The sequence below is a fragment of the Podarcis melisellensis genome (genome assembly GCF_964234715.1).
Source record: "Podarcis melisellensis genome assembly, chromosome: 16".
In the NCBI taxonomy this organism is placed as follows: Eukaryota; Metazoa; Chordata; class Lepidosauria; order Squamata; family Lacertidae; genus Podarcis; species Podarcis melisellensis.
The window spans coordinates 26,653,144-26,672,819 of NC_138533.1; the positions used below are offsets into that span (position 1 = coordinate 26,653,144).

At 45.2% G+C, this 19,676-nt stretch overlaps 2 protein-coding genes across 5 annotated transcripts in view; one reads left to right on the forward strand and one right to left on the reverse strand.

Moving 5' to 3' along the window:
* The window catches only part of GNAZ (G protein subunit alpha z), a 44,504-nt gene extending 32,033 nt beyond the window's left edge, over nt 1-12,471 (forward strand). The window contains exon 3 of the mRNA XM_081893425.1: nt 10,418-12,471. Coding sequence (XP_081749551.1) covers nt 10,418-10,762 — 345 coding nt within the window. The 3' untranslated portion in view covers nt 10,763-12,471. The remainder of the gene's footprint in view (nt 1-10,417) is intronic.
* Nucleotides 1-19,676, reverse strand: part of RSPH14 (radial spoke head 14 homolog) — a 64,227-nt gene that overhangs the window by 43,273 nt on the left and 1,278 nt on the right. For all 4 annotated transcript variants that reach the window (XM_081893431.1, XM_081893432.1, XM_081893429.1 and 1 more), the window contains exons 3-4: nt 17,742-17,844; nt 17,479-17,597 (exon numbers count right to left, since the gene is read on the reverse strand). In XM_081893431.1, the coding sequence (XP_081749557.1) occupies nt 17,479-17,597; nt 17,742-17,844 (222 nt within the window). The remainder of the gene's footprint in view (nt 1-17,478; nt 17,598-17,741; nt 17,845-19,676) is intronic.

The window sequence follows — 19,676 nt, forward strand, 5'->3', positions numbered from 1 at the left end:
TGATCCTCTTGTGTCTGCAAAAAGAGCCTGGTCACCTTTCACAGTAACGGTGGTTGGCAATAACAGAATCATCTTGGGATTGCTGTGTAAATTTTTATGCATCTGTACTGAGACATTAGAACAAGGTCTTTATTTAGACACAAGTGACTAGAACTGAAAATTTTCATAAATTGCAATTTCACCCAAGATGTTCCCCCTTAAAGCTGCTTAATTCCAGGATGGCCACATTAAGCTCAGTACAGTGGTACCTTGGTTTAAGAACAGTCCTCTTTAAGAACGATTCAGTTTACGAACTCCACAAAACCGGAAATAGTGTCCCAGTTTGAGAACTTTACCTCGGTCTAAGAACGGAATCAGAATGGTGGAAGGGCACCGGCGGCGGGAGGCCTCATTAGGGAAAGCGCACCTTGGTTTAAGAACGGTTTTGGTTTAAGAACGGACTTCTGGAACAGATTAAGTTCATAAACCGAGGTAGCACTGTAACAGCGAGGCCCAGTAGGCTGAAAAGTTATCCTACCGATTCCTGAATGATTGCCATTTCTGGTGTCAGATCTGTGTACAATTATTTAACCAGGCCAGTCCCTAAGCAAAAGAATAATTTTTTAATTTGTCAATTTGGGTACAAATAAATAAGGCAGGCTTGCACAAGTTGTGACTCAGCAAGCCAAATGCTTGATAATCTGCTTGTCCATTCCCCCACCCACCCTTTTTCTTTTACTGCCTGCCAGGGGAGTTGTCAAGCAACCTTCTGGCTGGCCGCAGAACACAGCCAGAGGGCTGCATTTGGCTCTGTAGGTCATAATGTTGTGCTGGCATTTTCTACAAAAAGAGATTCAAAGACCTCTTTTAAATGTAGGTGCCTGAAAAGATATCTAATGCATGAGTCTGGCTTTGTTAAAAAATAAAGTGTTTTAAGGCTTGCTTTTGGTTGGTGAGTGGCCTTTTCTTATTGACTAACGCTGGTAAACTCTATCTGAGGAGTTGGACTCACTCCGCATAGGACAGGTGGGATGTGCTGGAACCGACTGGGGTGCTGCTCTCGTGCTCAAGGAATTTCAGCTTGCAATATTAAGCCAGAAGCTTCCTCTATTTCAGCAGCCCCAGTTCTTTTCCTCCCCTGTTTCCATAACAACGTGTCTGTAATGGAGCACATAAATGCATTCTGAGGTTTTCTGACAGCAGTGCCCTTCCATCGTTAGCTTGTAAATCCTAAATTCTCACAGCAGAACCTGGGGAGTCTGTAACACAGAGGGGGTTTCTTTAATGGTAACTGTCACTCCAGCCCAGAGCTAGGCACTGGCATTCTCAAGGCCAGGCTCTGAAGGGAAGTAACTCGTACACAGCACTATCCAAATTTCATGTGCAGCAGCCCCAGCTGGAAAGGAAAGAAGGATGGCTCTTGTGCACTCATTCTTCCATCCCTACATTTCCCTCTGTGCCTCTGCACAATTTCTCTCTATTATTCACGTCAGCAGAGTTAGCTTGAGGGGTGAACGGCTGACTCATGTGGACTTGGCTGCTTCCACAATGAGACCCCTCTGATTCAGACAGGGGAAACCAGACACATGTTTCAGATGATGTTGGTCCTGCTTCATGTAAGTTTGAGTACAACGTGTCAGATGATGTTTACATGCTTATTCTGCTTCAATATTATTTAGAGGACAAAAGCAATCCTAGGATGTTGAGATGTGTGTTTAATTGTAGAAAGTAAATTATTTGGGGGCAAAGGGGATGAGCAGGCGGATCCCCATACTTGCCAAGTAAAGGGGGCATATGGCAGGTGCAGCTGGATGGGCGCTTGCTGAAGTGCTCTTTGCTATAGAGCTATTAAACGTATGGATTATTTATGCCTTTCCCCCCTCCCTTACATCTGGCCATTCTCCTTCATCAGGCAGTTGCAATGATTTGTTTAGGTAACATATAGATGCCTGTTCTGCTAAACCAGAGCTTTTCAACCTTTTTCAGTCCACGGCTCCCTTGACCAACTACACTCTTTCTGCGGCACCCCTGTGGGGTTCAGGAGCCCAGTTGTGTCACTGCTTTCCAGCAGAGCTGGCAGCCTCTCACCCTTTTTTCAGATACCCTCCCTTGTGGAGTGTTCTCTCAGCCTCCTTTCCTCTCCCCTCTCCTTAGGAGTCCTCTGGGCAGCTGCTGCTGCCACCCCTGGTATCTGAGCTGCCCACCCTGCCCCAAAGAGAGGTGCCTCCTCACACTGCCCCACAGAGGCTTGGGACTACAGCAAGGGCTGGTGGATTGGCTGGCTGGACTCCCTCGCCTGCTTGCTGGCCTACTCCAAGGCCACCTCAGCTCCTGGCAACCAGCACCTTCTGACCATCCCCAGAGACACCATTCACCTGCCAGGGCTGCTCCTGTAACCAACAGCTGTGCAAGCCTTTGGGAGGCAAATATGTGATAGGGCATCAGAGGAGGGAGGGAAGGAAACAGGGACGGAGACCAGAGTTGCCTGTGGCGTCCCTGACTATCATTCAAGGCATCCCAGGGTGCCATGGAACACTGGTTGAAAACCACTGTGCTAAACCATCACCTCCCCCTCTCCTTCTGAGGTTCCTGGATGGTGTGTCTTAATCTCTTTAGCAGATAGGCATGGCTCCATTCTCCAAATGCCTCACTAGGGCAAGGGTTACACAGTCTTCTAGGCCAGCCATGCCTCGCATGCACAGCAGTCAGAGCAGTGGGAGATCCCAGAAGTCCAACTGTTTTATTCCCTTCAGACTTCGTGAACAATTTATTTGAAATTTTCAGATAAAATTTATAAGTGCAAACAACTTCTGTTAGAGTGGAATAATAGGTTTTCTTTGGTCCCGGGCAGCAGGGATGCATTCTCCTTACCCTGATCCTCAGATCCCTACCACCACAAAAATGTGTGCTGAAAATTAAGATTTGTGCTTAGGAAGGCCCTGTTTAAAGACATCTTAACTGGAGTTAAGTTTTAAGGACAGGGCAATGTAATGTTACTTGACTTTCTGCCTTTTGCATTTTATTTTCGAAAGTGACAACATTATCATCTTGACATACTGGGGGGGTGGGGGTGGTTATACACATGTGCTTGAATGCATTGTTAAAAATAGGCCTCCTTTAAAACACACACACACCCAACTCCTCCAGTTTCCTTAAACACAGATTGAGACTTCCTATATGATGCATATGCACACATACAAAAGTTGCCTTCTTCACAGAATCAAATCGAGTTGAGCAACATTACATTTCCTTCTCGACCAATGGTTCTGATTTTGTGGGAATAGCCTACCTACTTGAAATGGATTTGCAACATTTTGGCACTGATACTGTGCTTAATCCTCTTGGAATTGCAACTGGTTTAGAAGGCATCAGCAGGGGTCCCCGATTTCTGCCTCCACCCGTGCCTTGCTCTGGGGAGATGTTGTGCATGGGTCGGAATATTGCGCCACAACTCTGTCTGGTGAAATATCTCTCAGAGAAGAAGACCACTGTTCCATGCAGTGGCCTCCTCAATGTCTTGAACAATAATGTGAACACCATGTTACAATTTTCATAGAGAGAGAGAGAAGCCTCACAATTAAATGTGCAGTATACGTTGTTTCAAAGCCTGTACTGTAGCCAAGGTGAATCCCTAAGAGATTGCTATGCTGACATAGCAGCGTCAGCAGCATTCAGGTCTTGCTTTGAGCACAGCAGCCCATGGATCCTCAATCTCAGATTCCCAGAGAAGGCATTACTAGGGATGGACATCCTCCTACTTCCCCAGCAATCTCTTGAGGGTCATTAGGACCAGAGCAGAGAGACACGCCCTTTCCCGCTATGCAATGAACTATCAAGGGCAGTACAATTCACTCTTGCCAGAAGCCCAAACTGACGGCTTGCTTAGGGCTTTTGAAATCAGGGTTTAGCCTGCATGTCATTAGCCCAAGTGCTACAGGTTGTCCACCCTGGTATAGTGCTTGCCTTAAGGGTGCAACTAATTGTTACCAAACAAAAAACCTGGAGAATAATTTCCATATCTGGTTTTCCTTTCCCAGTGGCTTCCTGTGAGTCCTGGCACCCAGACACTGGGGGCAGATTTTGTGAAAAGGAGGAGGAGGACTTGGCATGGTGGGGGTGGCACTGTCTGCAGCACCCCTCTCTCTTTTCATTGCCTGATTCTGCCCCCCGAGCCAAGATTTGAGCTGCAGCCCTGCAAACATGCTTATTATGGTGCTGCAGCTAAGGAGGCCTCTTAAGACCAAGCTGCCCTCATCTCCAGACTGCAGAGCAAGCATTACTGTGACATGGCTGCAAAATCAGGGCGTAAGAGACTTATTTTTTATTTATTTTATTTTCCCCCCACACCTTCCTCCCAGTGCAGGACCCAAGCTGGCTCACAGCATCGATTAAGACAGTTGCAGCTAAAAACACACCACCAATAAAAATATATTTTTTAAAAAAAACCAATTAAATAAGTAACCCTATTAAAAATTACTTAAAACCAATTTAAAGTGCAAATGCACAAAGTGCAAAACCCACCCTCAGAAGGATCTGTCACAACAGACTTTAAGTGGCCAAAGGCCTGTTAGAACAAGGAAGTCTTTGCGTGGCAAGTTTCCTCCCCAGTTGAAATGAAGACACAGACACGTTGCTTTAAGGTTAATGGGCGTGAAAGGCCACAACTTTATTGATTACGGAATTGAAGGTATTGGCCTTAGGCATTGGCTTCTATCGACTACCCGGCATGGTGACCGGGAAGGGTTGAACACACCGCAGGAGTCCTGTTGAAGTACGCCAACTAGGATCTCATGGGTGTCACCGCTCGGGGGCGTGCCGGAGGCCCTACCTCTCCAGGCTTCGGACAAGGCCATGCCCCCCTGGGAGTCCTCTACCGGACTACCCCTTCTCATTGGGGGAAGGTGATGGCGCTCCCTTCCCCCCTCCTTTTTCCTATAATTTGCCCCATGCCAATGCCTAACCACCAACACCGTGAAAGTTGTGACGACCGCTCAGCTGCTGGGGCGAGGGGAAAAGAGGGCGGTCCCTGGGCGTGCCTGGCCTTAAGTAGCCCAGGCCGCGCCTCCCCTCGCCCGCCGATTGGCGGGCTGGGTTGCAGGCACACCCAGGGATTCCCCAACTCTCGTGGGGGGGCGAGGGAAGCCCCCGCGAATGTGGGAGGGTCCTGCCCGCAACTCCCTCTCCTCTTCAAGCTCGGAAAGGGCTTTGCCCGCCAGCAAAAGGAAAGCAGAGAGGGAGTCGGGCAAAGCTCCCATGGAAGGGCATTCTACAGTCTGGTAGCAGACATCAAGAAGGCCATCTCTCATGTCCTCAGCAAATGTGCCTGTGAAGGTGGTGGGACTGAGAGTAGCGTCTCCCCAGAAGATGTCAAAGCCCAGACAGGCTCATATAGGGAGATATGGTCCTTCAGGCAGCCTGGACCCAAGCCATATAGGGCTTTGGAGGTGGAATAGGAAAAATCCTTCACCTCTGAAAAGCAGACTGGTCTCTATGTTAGGGAATCATTCTGCCAGAAATAAGTAGAAAGTTTCTAGAAGGCTCCAGAGTTTTTCCTTTATATATGGGAGTGGTACTCTGAGCTTAATTAGCATCAGCTAGAAGTGCAAAGAAGAAGAAGACATCTGTCCGAAGAGTATTGCCTGTAAAATATTATGAAGGACTGCTCCTGTAATTTACGACGTGTAGGAGATGAAAGACTTTTGTTTGAAAGTGTACAGTTAATTGCTGTTTATGTTAACAGTTGAAAATATATTGGCTACCGTAATGCTTGTACCCGGTTTGGGAATAAAATCTCTTGACCGAGACTTCACAGAGTTTGTGTGAGTCATCTTTAGAACAACTTCGTCATTGTCCACTGCTTCTGCGCAAGAGACAGAAAGAAGATAAACTCTGCTAAACAGTTTTAAAGAGGTTTTACCTAACCACCAGTACAGTATCTGCGCAGTGAAAGTGTGTGGACGGTAATCTCTAATACTCTGCTGCCTTGTATGGATGGAGGCAAGAATGCAGCTTCCACAATTAAAAGTAGAAGCAGCAGCCAGGAAATATATTATCAAATCTGCCATTAGTTCTCTGATGCAAATTAAAGAAGAAAAGGCAAGAGACCAATTTTATTTTTAAACAAATTCAGAAAGAGCTTAATAGGGAAATATATCCCTATTACGGTAAATGCTTAAAGGATTATGTGGAGGTGAATGTGGGAGTGGGAGGGACCACAAGAATAATAGTATACAGTGGAAAATAATTACCCACTCCATTTGCAGACAGTTTTTAATGGAGAAATATTAGGGGCTTAAGCTACAGTTTCCCTCTCAGGCCGCCATCTTGGCAAAGTAGCTCTTGCTGTGATAAACTGCAGTTGGGTTTGGTGCGATTATGACCCTGGGGTGAATTGCCCCCTTTCTGTACCAGCACAGTCAGGAGGGGAGCTGCAGGCACTGGGAAGGGTGCCTTTGGGGGCTGCCTGGCTAAGGCTGTACTTCTACCCAGTCTGTCTGTGGAAGATGAGGTTGCCGTATACACACGCAAACAGGTTTGCTGCTTTGAGCTGCTCTTGTCTCCTGTCTTGCTGTGGAATAAAATAAGAACATAGGGTTGGCTGGTGGGTGGGGACAGATGTACCTGTTCCTCAACTGCATTTGTTGTGCTTCCTTAAAGTTGGGGACGTTATGACACTGATCTGTGCTTCTGTAACCTCCAAAATGGACTGCTGCACAGTAGTGTAGAGGAGGCTGCAGCGAGTGCAGAGGGTTGTCACTTAGAGTCTTCTAATGACTGGGGTGAAAGGTTTGAGCATGTCCAGTCCAGATTGGCTTCTGGGCTTTAAGGCCCCTTCGGGCCTAGGACCCATACAAGCCTCAGGGACCTTGGAAATACTACACAAGAGGCAGCAGAACTCTTTAAGTCCTCACATCCTCTGCAGCGAGTCACTGTGAGAGGGAGGGAAGGAAACACCTCCAACCCACCTCCTTGCTTTCTGATGGGGTGGGCTTGGGGTAGATGGTGGGGAGGAAAGCCAGGAGGCCTTTTCCAGCCTGGATTCTGATCCCAGAGGGACAAGGGTTGGTGATGGAGGCTTAGCAGCTCAACTTTGCTTTTGACCAGGCATTTAACAACTGCCAAAGCTTGTTTCTGAGGTCAGGCCCAGGAGTACTTTGCTGGCACCACTACAGCTTCTTTGCTTGCTGTAGCAAATGCCCCTCTGTGGAGTACTAGGCCTGAAAGCCTTGCCAGGTCTGTACCAGGAGCATCTACCTCACCCCATTTGTAAAGAGCATAAAGGGCTTCCTAAGAACCTGCAACTCTATGAAACGATCCAAGTAACATTTGTGCTCCTGCCTGTGGGCCTCTGTACCACCCACCACCCTCTTTCGCATAGTTTCAGCTCACATATGCAAAAAATTTTTGAAGAATCCTCTGCCATTGGGGGACACTTGGTGTGGACACTTTGCAAGCCTTTGTGTGGAATGTTTTGTGCCCGTCTCTGTGCCTGCTTCAGTGCTACAGTACCTGACACACACAAACACACACACAATCTTTCCCCATGTTTCTGAATATATTTACACCTATAATATCACTATGCTTATTTGCTATTTCCATGGAAACCTGAGTAGGAACTTCAAGTGACTGCATTCAATTACAGTGGTTAGACAAAAGTGTGTTCCCTCGTTGTCTACCGTCAGGCCATTTTCTGGCAGAGCTGATCCAAGCTAAGTGCTGATATAATGACTGATTGATTTTTATATGTATCACCTTATTTCACTAGTTCAGGGCTGGTTACCATCTGAAAAGATAACCATGTAAGACATACAAAGTCGAATGCTCAAGCTGTTAACACTGTTCTGAAATAGTCAATATGCAAGCTTGCAGCTGGAGCCCTTCTGGCTGGCTGCTTCATCCCTCTCCACTCCAAGTTCACAGCCCCTTTTGCAGATGGGGACTAACTTCCCCAAGCCATTCTTTTCTCCCGCTTTGCCTTTGCTGATTTTAACTCATCTAATATTCTGTGAATCATCTTGATTTTCCCTCTGAGCTGAATTCCTTTTTCTGCTCTAGACAGAGAAGATTTCAGGGGTGGGGGTGGGGGGAACCTGGCTGCCAGAGAAACCCAGTGGTTGGTGATGATGGAAAGTAGAGGAGCCCTGGACTTCTCTGAAACGCCAGAGATGTAAGATGAACTCATTGTGCTCTCAGGGCGTAGGGGTGGAATGCGACACTGTGACAAAATCGCACAAGTGGGGGAAATAAGTATTACAACAGGGAACTTTGCTACTGTGGCTCAGAGTCCTTCAGTTATGAAAAGAGGCAAGTGAGAGTGAGGCTTTATTCTGTCAGACCCTGGATTCCATTTCAGAATCACAAAAGCTGGTGATCTGGCTGGAATTTCCTCTCTTCCCTCCAGCGTGATGCTGCTTCAGAGTGTGATTCAATCACAGAGCCATTAATGAAGAGCATCATTCACAAATGGCATTAATCTGCAGGGGCATTTGCAGTGGAGAGGACATGACTCAAAGGGAGGGCGTTGGGTGGAAGGTAAGAGCTCTTAAATTAGTCCCAGGAGTAGTATGTGGAATTCTAAAGCATGAACAAGCATGACCTTGGATGCTTATCCATCTTAAAATGATTTGCTTCCTTTATCTTGTGATTTCTCCAGAACCAAGGCTACTCTGCACATGGTTTGTTTCCTCTTTTGAAGGCCTTGACGTATGAACCAGGCCAGTGTTATTCCCTGCATGGTTTTCTGCAAATTTTCTCCGTTTGTTGTATTAAAGTTCCTGGAACATACTGTTACAAGAATTCAGCCTTGTATAAGCATTTGACTTGTTCATAACATGAATGTTCTGCATTACTCAACTCTGAATATCTTTCCATATACTAAAAGCCTCCAAGGCACATTGATCTCTCTTTGCAACTGGCATCACCTTGGGTGGCTTGTGACCTGAGGTGCTCCTAAGAAAGGCCCATCCAGATGGCAGGTTTTGGAAATCGAGCCATTGTTTGGATTGACAACAGCTTGTAGAATTTATGTACTTTCTCCCTCTAAAGGCCTTGTTAATTGTCACTGGCTTACTGTGTTGCTGTTATTATTGTTGTTATTATTATTATATCAAGTAATACCTGGAAAGGGCTAAGGAAATCCAGGCTGCCCACACCCATGCTGTTCTGGTTCAAAACAGCACTACTTGCAGATCTGCTTGTACATATATAAATTTTGAAAACTATTTCTTGTGCAATCCAGGCAAAGTTAAGCAACTTTAAATCCCATCAAGTATGTGCTTAATCCCCTCAATGAAATAAATGAGATTAGAAGTACCTAGCCTCTGCTGGATGGAGTCCAGTGGTCTTGGGCTCTGCTTTCCACAAACAGCTTTTCTATCAGGAATTAGTGCCTGAATCTGCTAGTTTCCCGTTCCCGTTCCCGTTCCCAGCCCCCTTTCCTTCTGTAATGTCTACTAGGCTGTAAGTCTGTGGTCTTAGCTTTGTACAGCACCTGGGATAATGTAGGTGATTTCTAAACAATAAATAAGTGGGAGGAGGTTTTTTTCTTTTGATCTGCTGTGCTTGGCAAGAGGAGTACAAGTTTCCTGTGGACACAAATGTAGAAGTGACCATCTGGCACCTGATGAAATGCTTGGCCTTGAACGGTCACAAATGCCGCTTATGCGGTGGGCTCCCTCCTCTCGGGAAATGATTACTTCAAATACTTTTGAAACGTCGTTTTTTAGTGGAGTTCAAAGTTATGTCTTCACTAAATAGGAAACAGCGTACCATGGACAGCTCCATGCGAAATCATCCTAGCGGCACGAGGGCCATAAAAAATGTATGTTGTTAAATGATGTCTTGGGCTTGCTTGACATGTGATGAAGTTCTCTAAACAGAAATCACTTCTCCTCTGCAAGGAAGCAGCACATAAATTTGCCTGTGTGGCGCCAATGAGACTGAAGGAGAAGGGTTGTAACTCTGTGGCCAAGTGGATGGCTTGCATGCAGAAGGTTGTGGGAGTGTGGATGTGCACGTGTGAACATGAGTTTGGAAAACTGTTTTTCCATTTTACAACTGGTGCTGTGAAAGCCTTATGTGTTGGTTTGGTTCCTCTACCAGAACGAGAGAGAAAGAGATCTGCTGTTTCCAAGTTTAAATTAGCCAGTGTTTGCAAAGCCTGGCACTCTCCTGACATTGTGGACCTCAACTCCCATCAGCCCCAGACACCACAGCCATGTTGGGTGGAGCTGATGGAAGCTTTAATCCAACAATATCTGGAAGGCAGCAGACTACTCAAGGCTGGTACAAGCTAACACTTCTTTACAAGAAAATCCATCTTTGGGGCAGCTTGGGTGGAAGCACCTTAAGACTATTCACTGCGGTGGCTATGGCTGTTGAGGCTCCTGCGTAATTTTGTGTGCGATTCTCTTGCTGATGCTTCTGTCCTTTCCCACAGAGTCGGATGGCTGAGAGCCTTCGTCTTTTCGACTCCATTTGCAACAACAACTGGTTTATCAACACCTCCCTCATCCTCTTCCTGAATAAGAAGGATCTGCTGGCTGAAAAAATCCGCCGCATCCCTCTGACAGTCTGTTTTCCGGAGTACAAAGGCCAAAACACTTACGAGGAGGCAGCTGTCTACATCCAGCGTCAGTTTGAGGACTTGAATCGCAACAAGGAGACCAAGGAGATTTATTCACATTTCACTTGCGCCACTGACACCAGTAATATCCAGTTTGTGTTTGATGCGGTGACAGACGTCATCATTCAGAACAACCTCAAGTATATTGGTCTTTGCTGAGGATCTGTGCAGATGAATCTGGTTTCTTAAGGTGATGTGAAACAGGCGAGCCACAGCTGCTTGCCCCAATGGAAACAATGGCGTAGTGCTTGGAAGACCCAGTCACGGAAGGGAGAAATCTGAAGTATGTTCACAGATCCCTTCAACTGCCCACACACCTTTTTGCAAAAACAATGTCTTGGAGTGTGCAAGCCTCCCACCAAATGGCGAGGTTCTGAACTGTATGGAAGTGTTTTCACTACTATCACATCATCCACTGGCTCATTCCGTCTGTTTCATTCCCCCCCCCCCACGAGATAGCAGAGCTTACCATGTTCTATGTATAATGAGACAGATTGTTGTCCTTATTGTCCTAGAAACCATCATACTGTTGGAATGATGCAGAGCTGGTGAGTTGGGGAGAGGGCTGTGTTGCAACTCCCAACCCCCAAGAGGGAAGAGACCAGAGGCTAGAGAACAGGCATATCTGAGCAAAGGGTTCCTTTAACCTACAGTCTGGTACTTGACCTGTACCAGATCATGTACACATGGATCAAGCGTGCACAGGCACCTAACTTGCAGCAAGTACAAAGTACATACTAGATAAACACATTGTCTTTGCATCATGGTTTATCATGAATAATCTCTCTGCGGAAGGAACCGATAGTACAGAATCATCCCTGTGTGTCCCTGCCACCCTGACCAGTATAGCCCCTTCTGCTGTTCACAACTTCAACATGTGTGCAAAAAATAAGAAATGAATGGAAATGTTAAGTAATGACAAGGCCAAATTGTGGTCAGTGTTTCTTCTACCAGTGAGGAGTTTTATACATCAAAAGTCTTCTTTTACATCTTTTTTTGCCAAATCTTTGTGCTCTTTCACAAAAACTCTAAAAGTTGAATAAGTGGTTGAGTGTTGTTGGTTTTTTTTTAAAATACAGATATATGAAGGTATACATTTTTTTTAATTATTGTTTTGTGTCTGGATTTTGAGTGTGCCAACGGACAATCCTGTTCCATTGCTCCAAGGAAAATTCTGACAAGTATGGCAACATTTGCAACAGCCTTTCTAAACACAGGAGCCAATGAAACTGTGTACAATATAGCCTTTTAAGTCATTTTGTTTTGTTTTGGGAGGGGGGTGTTTATTTTTTAAAAATGTGCTGTAATTATTAGGTGAACAGATGAGTGATATGAACAATACTTAAATGTCTTGATATTTAAATTTACAAAACTTAGTGGAATTTAAGGAATGGAAGTGATGCATTCCTCGGCTCCCTTTCATCCTGTATGCCAATAATACTGGATGGCATATTACTCTAGCAAATTTACAGCTAAGTTTGAATGCCTGAGAAGCTGTGTGTGAACTTACTGGATAATCTCACATGGATCCTAGGGCCAGTGCCCAGGCGGTTCCTTCTTCTCCCCCTTGTCCCTTGCAAAAGACTTCTTACAGACTTCAGTGTAAGCTAAGTGTATAAATAAATATACATTCAAGAATCGTAAAGCACATAAATGCACACACATACACACACTTGCTCTTACACTTACACACACACACACACACACACACTCTCCTCCTGCCTCCCTCCGTTCCCCAGTTGTATGAAGATTAGTGAGAATTCTCAGCCAAGGGCTCTAAGAAAAACCTAAAGAGAAAACAGTGAATGATTAAAAAAAATTACCGGCTGTCCACTTTTAAGAAAATAAATCTGAATGATCTTAACTGATTTATGGTGTGTGTATGTAATGTTTGTAGATCTTGTGATTCTAGATTCCACACAGCTGGGTTCTTACGTCATTTGCTGCAAGTATGCGTTCTTTGGGCATTAAAAACCTGTTTAGTTCTAATTGCTTACGCGATGCGATAAAGCCAGTACAGCTACTGAATAGGAAATGGGGGACAATTCTGTTCAGAAAAAGCTGAAACAGCTGGAGGTTAAAGGGTGTGAATAGTACTTTCTGGCAGAAGGGGATTCTCCTGCTGCTTAGCCCCAAGGGGCACTTCTCATGAACACCTATTGCTACAACCATCTTTAAAGGAAGACTAACGTTTTTCAGAATTGCTGGTGCCAGTGGTAGCCAATACTTGTGAATCCTGTTGAATGTAAGGGACCAATTGCTGAGTAGAGTATCAATTTGAGGAGAGTAGCAAAACGACAAAATGAGCTGCGACACTTTGGAAGAGGTGTCCTTTTACTCTGAAGTAAAAGGCCTCCGAGGTCAGTGGAAGTGCCTTTGTCTGCTCTCTTCTCCTGGAACTGCAATCTACGGATTCTTGTCATTATTTTAAAATGAAGTGCTGAGCTTGTACCTGCATGCCCCTTGATAAATTGGCGGGGGGGGGGGAAGGACTGGAGCAGAAAAGAGAGAAAGAGCACTTGAAACAGGATTGTGAAATAGCCACGTTCAGTTTCTACTAAAGGAAATTAGCAGGCAAGTTCTAGCTGAATTCATGATGTTTGTTTTCAATAAAAGGAGACTGCCAGTGGAGGTCAGTAGTGACTGCCGGGAAGGAAAAGATCAGTCCAAACCACATCTCTAATAAGAGTAGAAGCTCTGGCACAATTTGTTATAGGAAGAAGACTTTACAATGTTGCTCTTCAGTGGAGGCTTAGAGCAGAAGACCATGGCAGAGATATCCTGGGAGGCAGCGAGGGTTCTCCCCACGCCACCCCCGCTACAAATATCAGTAGCAGATGGATGAGAACTTGCTGATCTGCCTGAATCCTAATGCTTTATTATGGAATCACCTTTCATGGGCGAAAGCTTCCTTCCTGAGATGTGTGAAGTAGATAGTGCTTGAAGCTCATGCCAAAACGAACCACGTAGGAGTGGGGATTGATTGAAACCACTGAGGTGAGTAATGTTATAGAGGACTGTAGATTTGGCCTCTAAGGTTACAGCACTTTTGGGGGGGGGGTATTCTTTGAGCCATGTTAAAAATCCCAGACACTCCAAAGCCAATTTTCAAGCACGCCAGGAGATAATTTAAACCATGGAATGATGTTTTAGAATGCTGTGGTAGACAAATTGGGAGTGAATCCGACCTTTTTGCAACAGGGAATATCTCCAGTCCTGCATCTTTGGGAGAGTTCAGCCAAATCTGGATGATGGAAACCATAGCCATGTCCAGCACACTTAATTAAGAAGGAGTTTTACTGAAGGCATCAGGAGTATGCTTCAGAGAGATTGTAGCACTGTTTTCATACACAGATGAAGCAGCACAGCTTCATGTAGCAATTTCTCATTTATTACATCCTTCCTTTCTGCCTCAGATACAGGCACAAAAGGTCACTTGTGTCATAAATCAATAAAGACAATTATTCCCTCTATTTCCAAAGCTCAATAGCAAATGCAGATCCTCATGTAGCCAAAATGGCACCATGGAGCATAAGACTCTCAGGGTCATGAATTTGAGCCCCACGTTGGGTGAAAGATTTCTGCATTGTAGTGGGTTGGACTAGATGATTCTCGTGGCCCCTTCCAACCCTACAATTCTGTGATTCAAGACATGTGAGGAGGCAACAGCAAGCTGGGTGGAGGTACCCCAACCAATGTTTACAAAAAAGTGCAAAAAGAATTTTGGGAAATCCCCAAAGCAGCTCAATGAGGAGGACCGAACATGCTGGCTGGCTGGAAGAGTGGACAGCAGCACTCTAGACACCAACATTTTGTTGCAGAGTCCCCCTTGTTAAAAAAGAGACAGTAGAGAGTATAATAGGTATCAGCCAATCAAATATCCAGCAAGTCACAGGGCCGAAGAACATGGCAGCACATTCAAACATCTAGGCAAGGCAACACAGCAAACCCCAATGTGCATTCCCACCACCAACCAAACTTCAGACAGTCTTGGGATGCACAGCAAAGCCTCATGTCATTGGAGCTGGTCCTTTGGGTATTCCTGTCCCTACCCTGTTTAGTACAAGGCAGATAAATTCAGGATTTGTGGATTGCATTTCATATTTTCTAGCAGTCTTATTTCAATGAATCCAATGAAAACATCTGCTTGGTGTTAATCTTGTACAATGTGCCTCCTTGTTAACAGGCTGCTCAGCCTCAACGTTGTTTTAAATAAGCCCTTTAGCCCCTTGAAACTTAAAGCTTAACTCTGGATGTGGCTGTGCAAGGTAAGGGCTAATGCCAACTGTGCAAGGTAAGGGCTAGTGACACAGGAAGTGAACAACTGGGGGGGGGGCTGTGTCTCTTTATGAACAGGAGGAGGGGAACTAACCCTCCTTGTCACATGCAGATAGTGTGCAACTTATGCGGGAGTTATGTTCTGGGGATCTCGCCTAAAGCCAAAATCACATATAGTTAAAACACATTGGGGTAAACACGGAGAGGGATCACAGAAGTCTTTGTTTCTTGGACATCCCTCCTCCTCCTGCCCCCCCCCTTTTTGCCATGTATATAAAGCTGAATATGCGCTTAGTTAAATGTGCATAACTTGGGGGCTTACTGTATAAGCAAATGCTTGACTTTATACCTGGTTCCTTTTTGCATATGGATAATCACAAAACGTCTATTGAGCCATCCGCAATGCCTGGAGACAGTCAGGTTGGGCACCCATAGTAGTGACCAGAAGAGGAATGACCGCTGGGAGGAGCGCAGAGAGAAGAAACACAATGGTGCATCTGCAGCAGCACAACCAGAAGCTACCCCAGCTGCAGCAAAACATGTACCGTATTTTTCGCTCTATGACACGCACCCGACCATAACACGCACGTAGTTTTTAGAGGAGGAAAATCCGTAGGCATGCCACCCGTAGGCGTTCCCTCCATAACACGCACAGACATTTCCCCTTACTTTCTAGCAGGAAAAAAGTGAGTGTTATGGTGCAAAAAATACGGTATCGCCTGTATTGGTCTCTACAGCCACAGCGGGCGCTGCAACCTTCCAACAGTTTGACTTCACCCCACACCCCGCCTGCAAGGTGCACTCCTCCATTGTCTCCCAAGACACAGACGGATGCCAACAACAACTGAGAACAAAGCACCATTCTGAAAGGCACGGTCTCCTCTACTGGCCATGTCATCATCATCCACTGACATTAGCAAAGGGTTAGGAAGCCCCTGCCTGGGGTCTGCACACACAGCAGCAGGAGGCCCCATTAGCTAAAGTGGTGCTTCAGGTTAAGAACAGATCTCCAGAACGAATTAAGTTCTTAACCCGAGGTACCACTATAAGCCTGAGCTTTTATTCAGTTTGGGATGTGCAAATACTTTTCCACTGCACTGGCAATCTCCTGAGAGGCGGGGGTAGTCACAAAGACACACGACACAGAGCTGGTAAACACCTTTGAACACTGATACTTTTCCTGTCTTTAATTCAGGCTTGTAAATAGTCACTTGCCTGGCTGCCTGTAGCAAGAAAAAAATCTCCCCTAGGCGACAGAGTAGGTAAGCTATTGCCAGTCAGAAGAGGAAGGTGGGCTTGCTTTCATTTGGTAGCTCACTGAGTGTTCACTAGCAACAAGGAACCAGATCACATGCTGTATGAACTAGAAGTGTGACTCATTCTTTATGCAGAAGCTTAGAAGAGCAATGTGTGATGTTCTGGCACCACCAAGAGACAACTGAACTTTACTACTACATAAGATGCATTTCTACATAGTGCTGTTAGTCTACCTGGCTCTTTACACAGTGGCAAAAGCAAGAAAGAGGCAAAAAGCCATCCCTGCCCTGAAGAACATCTGACCTATATTGAAATCCCACTGCAGGGCTGGGAGGGTCTTGGGAACCATGAGAGGGAGGGAAGGAGGATGAAGTAACAAGGGATAATGTGGACAGGCAGCAATAAACAAAAAAATGGATCACAGACAATAGGGCTGCTGGGGTTTTTTTTAATCTGTTAATGCATAACCTTACATAGTGTTTGTACAATAACCTTGTAAACATAAGCCAGTATTATTACCCTTAATAATACACTTGAGAGGCTAAAGCTGAGCATTTTGTCTAAAGACCACAGTTTGGACTTGATAATTCTAGTTGATCTCATCTTAAGTGTCATACTACATCGGCTCAGCAAAGGCAAAGACGGTTCCTTTCGCTCAAAGAATTTTAAGAGAAAGAAGCAGAGGCAAAACTGGTTTCTAACCTGAAGTTCACTGCACACTCATAATGCTCTCCAGCACCACCAAATCACAAAACCACAGGACCATAGGGTATTTCTAAGCTACACATATGTAGAGCACTTTAAATGGCAAGGCTTTTGTCAAATTATCATGAGACAGCTGAAAATAAGACGCATGCCCCCAGACCAACAGAACGAAGATTCCCTGGAGAAAAGGAAATTGCCACTAAATGAGTTGAAGTAGCCTGTTCAATAGCTGTGGGAGGAGAAGTGACCCAGTTTGCCACCCTCTCCTCCCAACCTTCCTTCAGACCACAGGGGGAATCAAAAGAAAGGTGGGGGGCAGCTGCCCCCCTAAATCATGTAAATAAATAAAAATAACTAACAGCTCGGTTCTGTCCCCCTAACATAAAGCCTGCTTCCCCAACATAAATCCTGGCTATGCTTCAGGCATTCTCAATCCACGCCACATAGTGTGTGGGCCACATACACAGACCATGGCTACAGAATAGTTAGCTCCAGTTGAGTCAAGCAAGAAAGCCAGGTCACAAGATGCAAGGGGGTTAGGTGAAATCAACATGAAATTCTAGCCTTTACTTGGTTATGAGCAGAGCAGTTCAGCAGTCAGCGTTGTAAATCTTATGAAATTTAATCCACCTTACCTAGAGGCAATTCTGACACAAGTTTCAGTGCATAATGCATATTCCACCGGCAGATGTCAACAGGATCATCCAATAGCTGTGCCAGAGCTGGAATGACTCCATTTTCTAGGAAGCCGGTCCTACATTCAGAAAATGTATTGGTAAGAAGTGGTTTGTATAAGCACAATATTAAACTCCCCTATTCGAACCTGGGAAAATATGTTGCAGAACAGAAGAAAATCCCTACTCTAAAACGCTTGCATTAAACTTCAGCAAATACCTACCTGCCAACAGAATGCGTTGCCATAATATAAAGAACCTCTGTTGTTTTCTGTCGCACGGTGCTGTCATCATCTAAAAGCAGCGTCTTCAAATTATCTAGAAATCCTGAAAGACACATTTTTATTTTTATTTTATTTTCACCACCTTTCAACAGACATCCAGGGCAAAGTTATAATACACTCATTAAACCACCACATTAGAAAAAAGAACATAGAAGGCAGTGGTAGGGTTAAAAACAGCCACCAAGTAGCATGAAAGCAGTTGTCTCTGAAACTCATCAGAGATGACTATATATTGGTTATTTAGAGTGCCCAATGGGCAAATAATATTCACAACATGGTTCTGTTCCTTTATTTCTGTTTTTGTTCTATTAGCAATTGTTATTTTGATCTTTGTAACAATGATAAAGATATATTAATTGAAACTGTTTTAAAAATACTTGCAACCTTTATAAGAATGATCTCCAGGTGAATAAAGTTTGGACACACACATTTTCCTAAACCGTGTGCAAAATAAATATTGAAGTGGGTTGCCTGCTCATGTGCTCTGGAACAGTTTCCTGGGATGCCTTCTGGAATACTTTGGTATCTACTATCATTACAATGTCTTTTAGGTCCTATGATTTATGTACCGTAAGCTCTCCTTTTCAGCTCAAAAGGTTTTTCAAAAGAACATTAAACATTGCTTTGCTGGATCTGACCAAAGGTCCACCCAGTCCAATGTAGCACTTCCCGCAGTGGGTGGGATCTGCCATCTGGTACTGCTAGAAACAGACTGCCTCTAAATTTGGACATCCTGTGCATTAATTGCACTTTCCATGTGTTCATCCTGAACCTACTTTTTGCAGCAGTACTGTACATATACATACTAGCACAAAGGATGCAAAGACAAATAACATTGACAGTAGGATGTCTCTGTAGCTTTGTGATATCCTACTGGAAATGTAGGTATTCTCAACTCGGTCCCTTGTTCCATGAACTGAATTAAATAAGGGGCAGGCAAACACCCCCCCCTTGCAAATAAATAAATGATCCAACCCCAAACAACTGCTGCACCTTTTTCCTTTTCAAGAAAACCATTTTATAGCCTGATCTGAATGACTACCAAATCAAAGTTTGGAAAGATCGAGCGGTTTGCTGACCAACCACAGTGCACTGTGACAATGTGCTGCTAGCTTTGCGGTAGGGCAGGTGGTCCCCAGCATGTGACTGCAGAGGTCTGTCCTGCCGCTCACAGGTTCTGCCCCCTCCACATTGCTGCCTTTCACCCTTCTGAAAGTAGGCATGGGAGAAGCATTCTACCTACTGTAGCCTATAAAATAGGCTAAAGTGTGGACTTGGTTGTATGCCAATTTATCCAGTTTGCAAGTGTACCCATAGACCCAAAGAGATTGGTGATCAAGCCTGTATGTTAGGGCCATTGTGTCACCCCTCCCCACTTCCACTGGAGCATGTATCATGAACTGCCCTGTGGGAGGGAAGGAGGCAGATGAAAAAGCCACCCAGGCCTGCTATAGTTTGACTATCCCACCATTCTGACCTCTAATAGGGCCATTTTTATCACCCATTGCCCTGGGGGAAGGATTCTAATGGCTTTGTAAATGTTGACATTGTGGATTGTTTATCCCACCCCCCAAAAAGCTGAATGTTACCGATACTTGTACTCCACCTTGGAAGGACTTGTATCCTGAAAGGTGGGATATAGATAAGAGTAAAAGGTAAAGGGACCCCTGACCATTAGGTCCAGTCGCGGACAACTCTGGGGTCGCGGCACTCATCTAGCTTTATTGGCCGAGGGAGCCAGCATACAGCTTCCGGGTTACGTGGCCAGCATGACTAAGCCACTTCTGGCGAACCAGGGCAGCGCACGGAAATGCCATTTACCTTCCCGCTGGAGTGGTACCTATTTATCTACTTGCACTTTGATGTGCTTTCAAA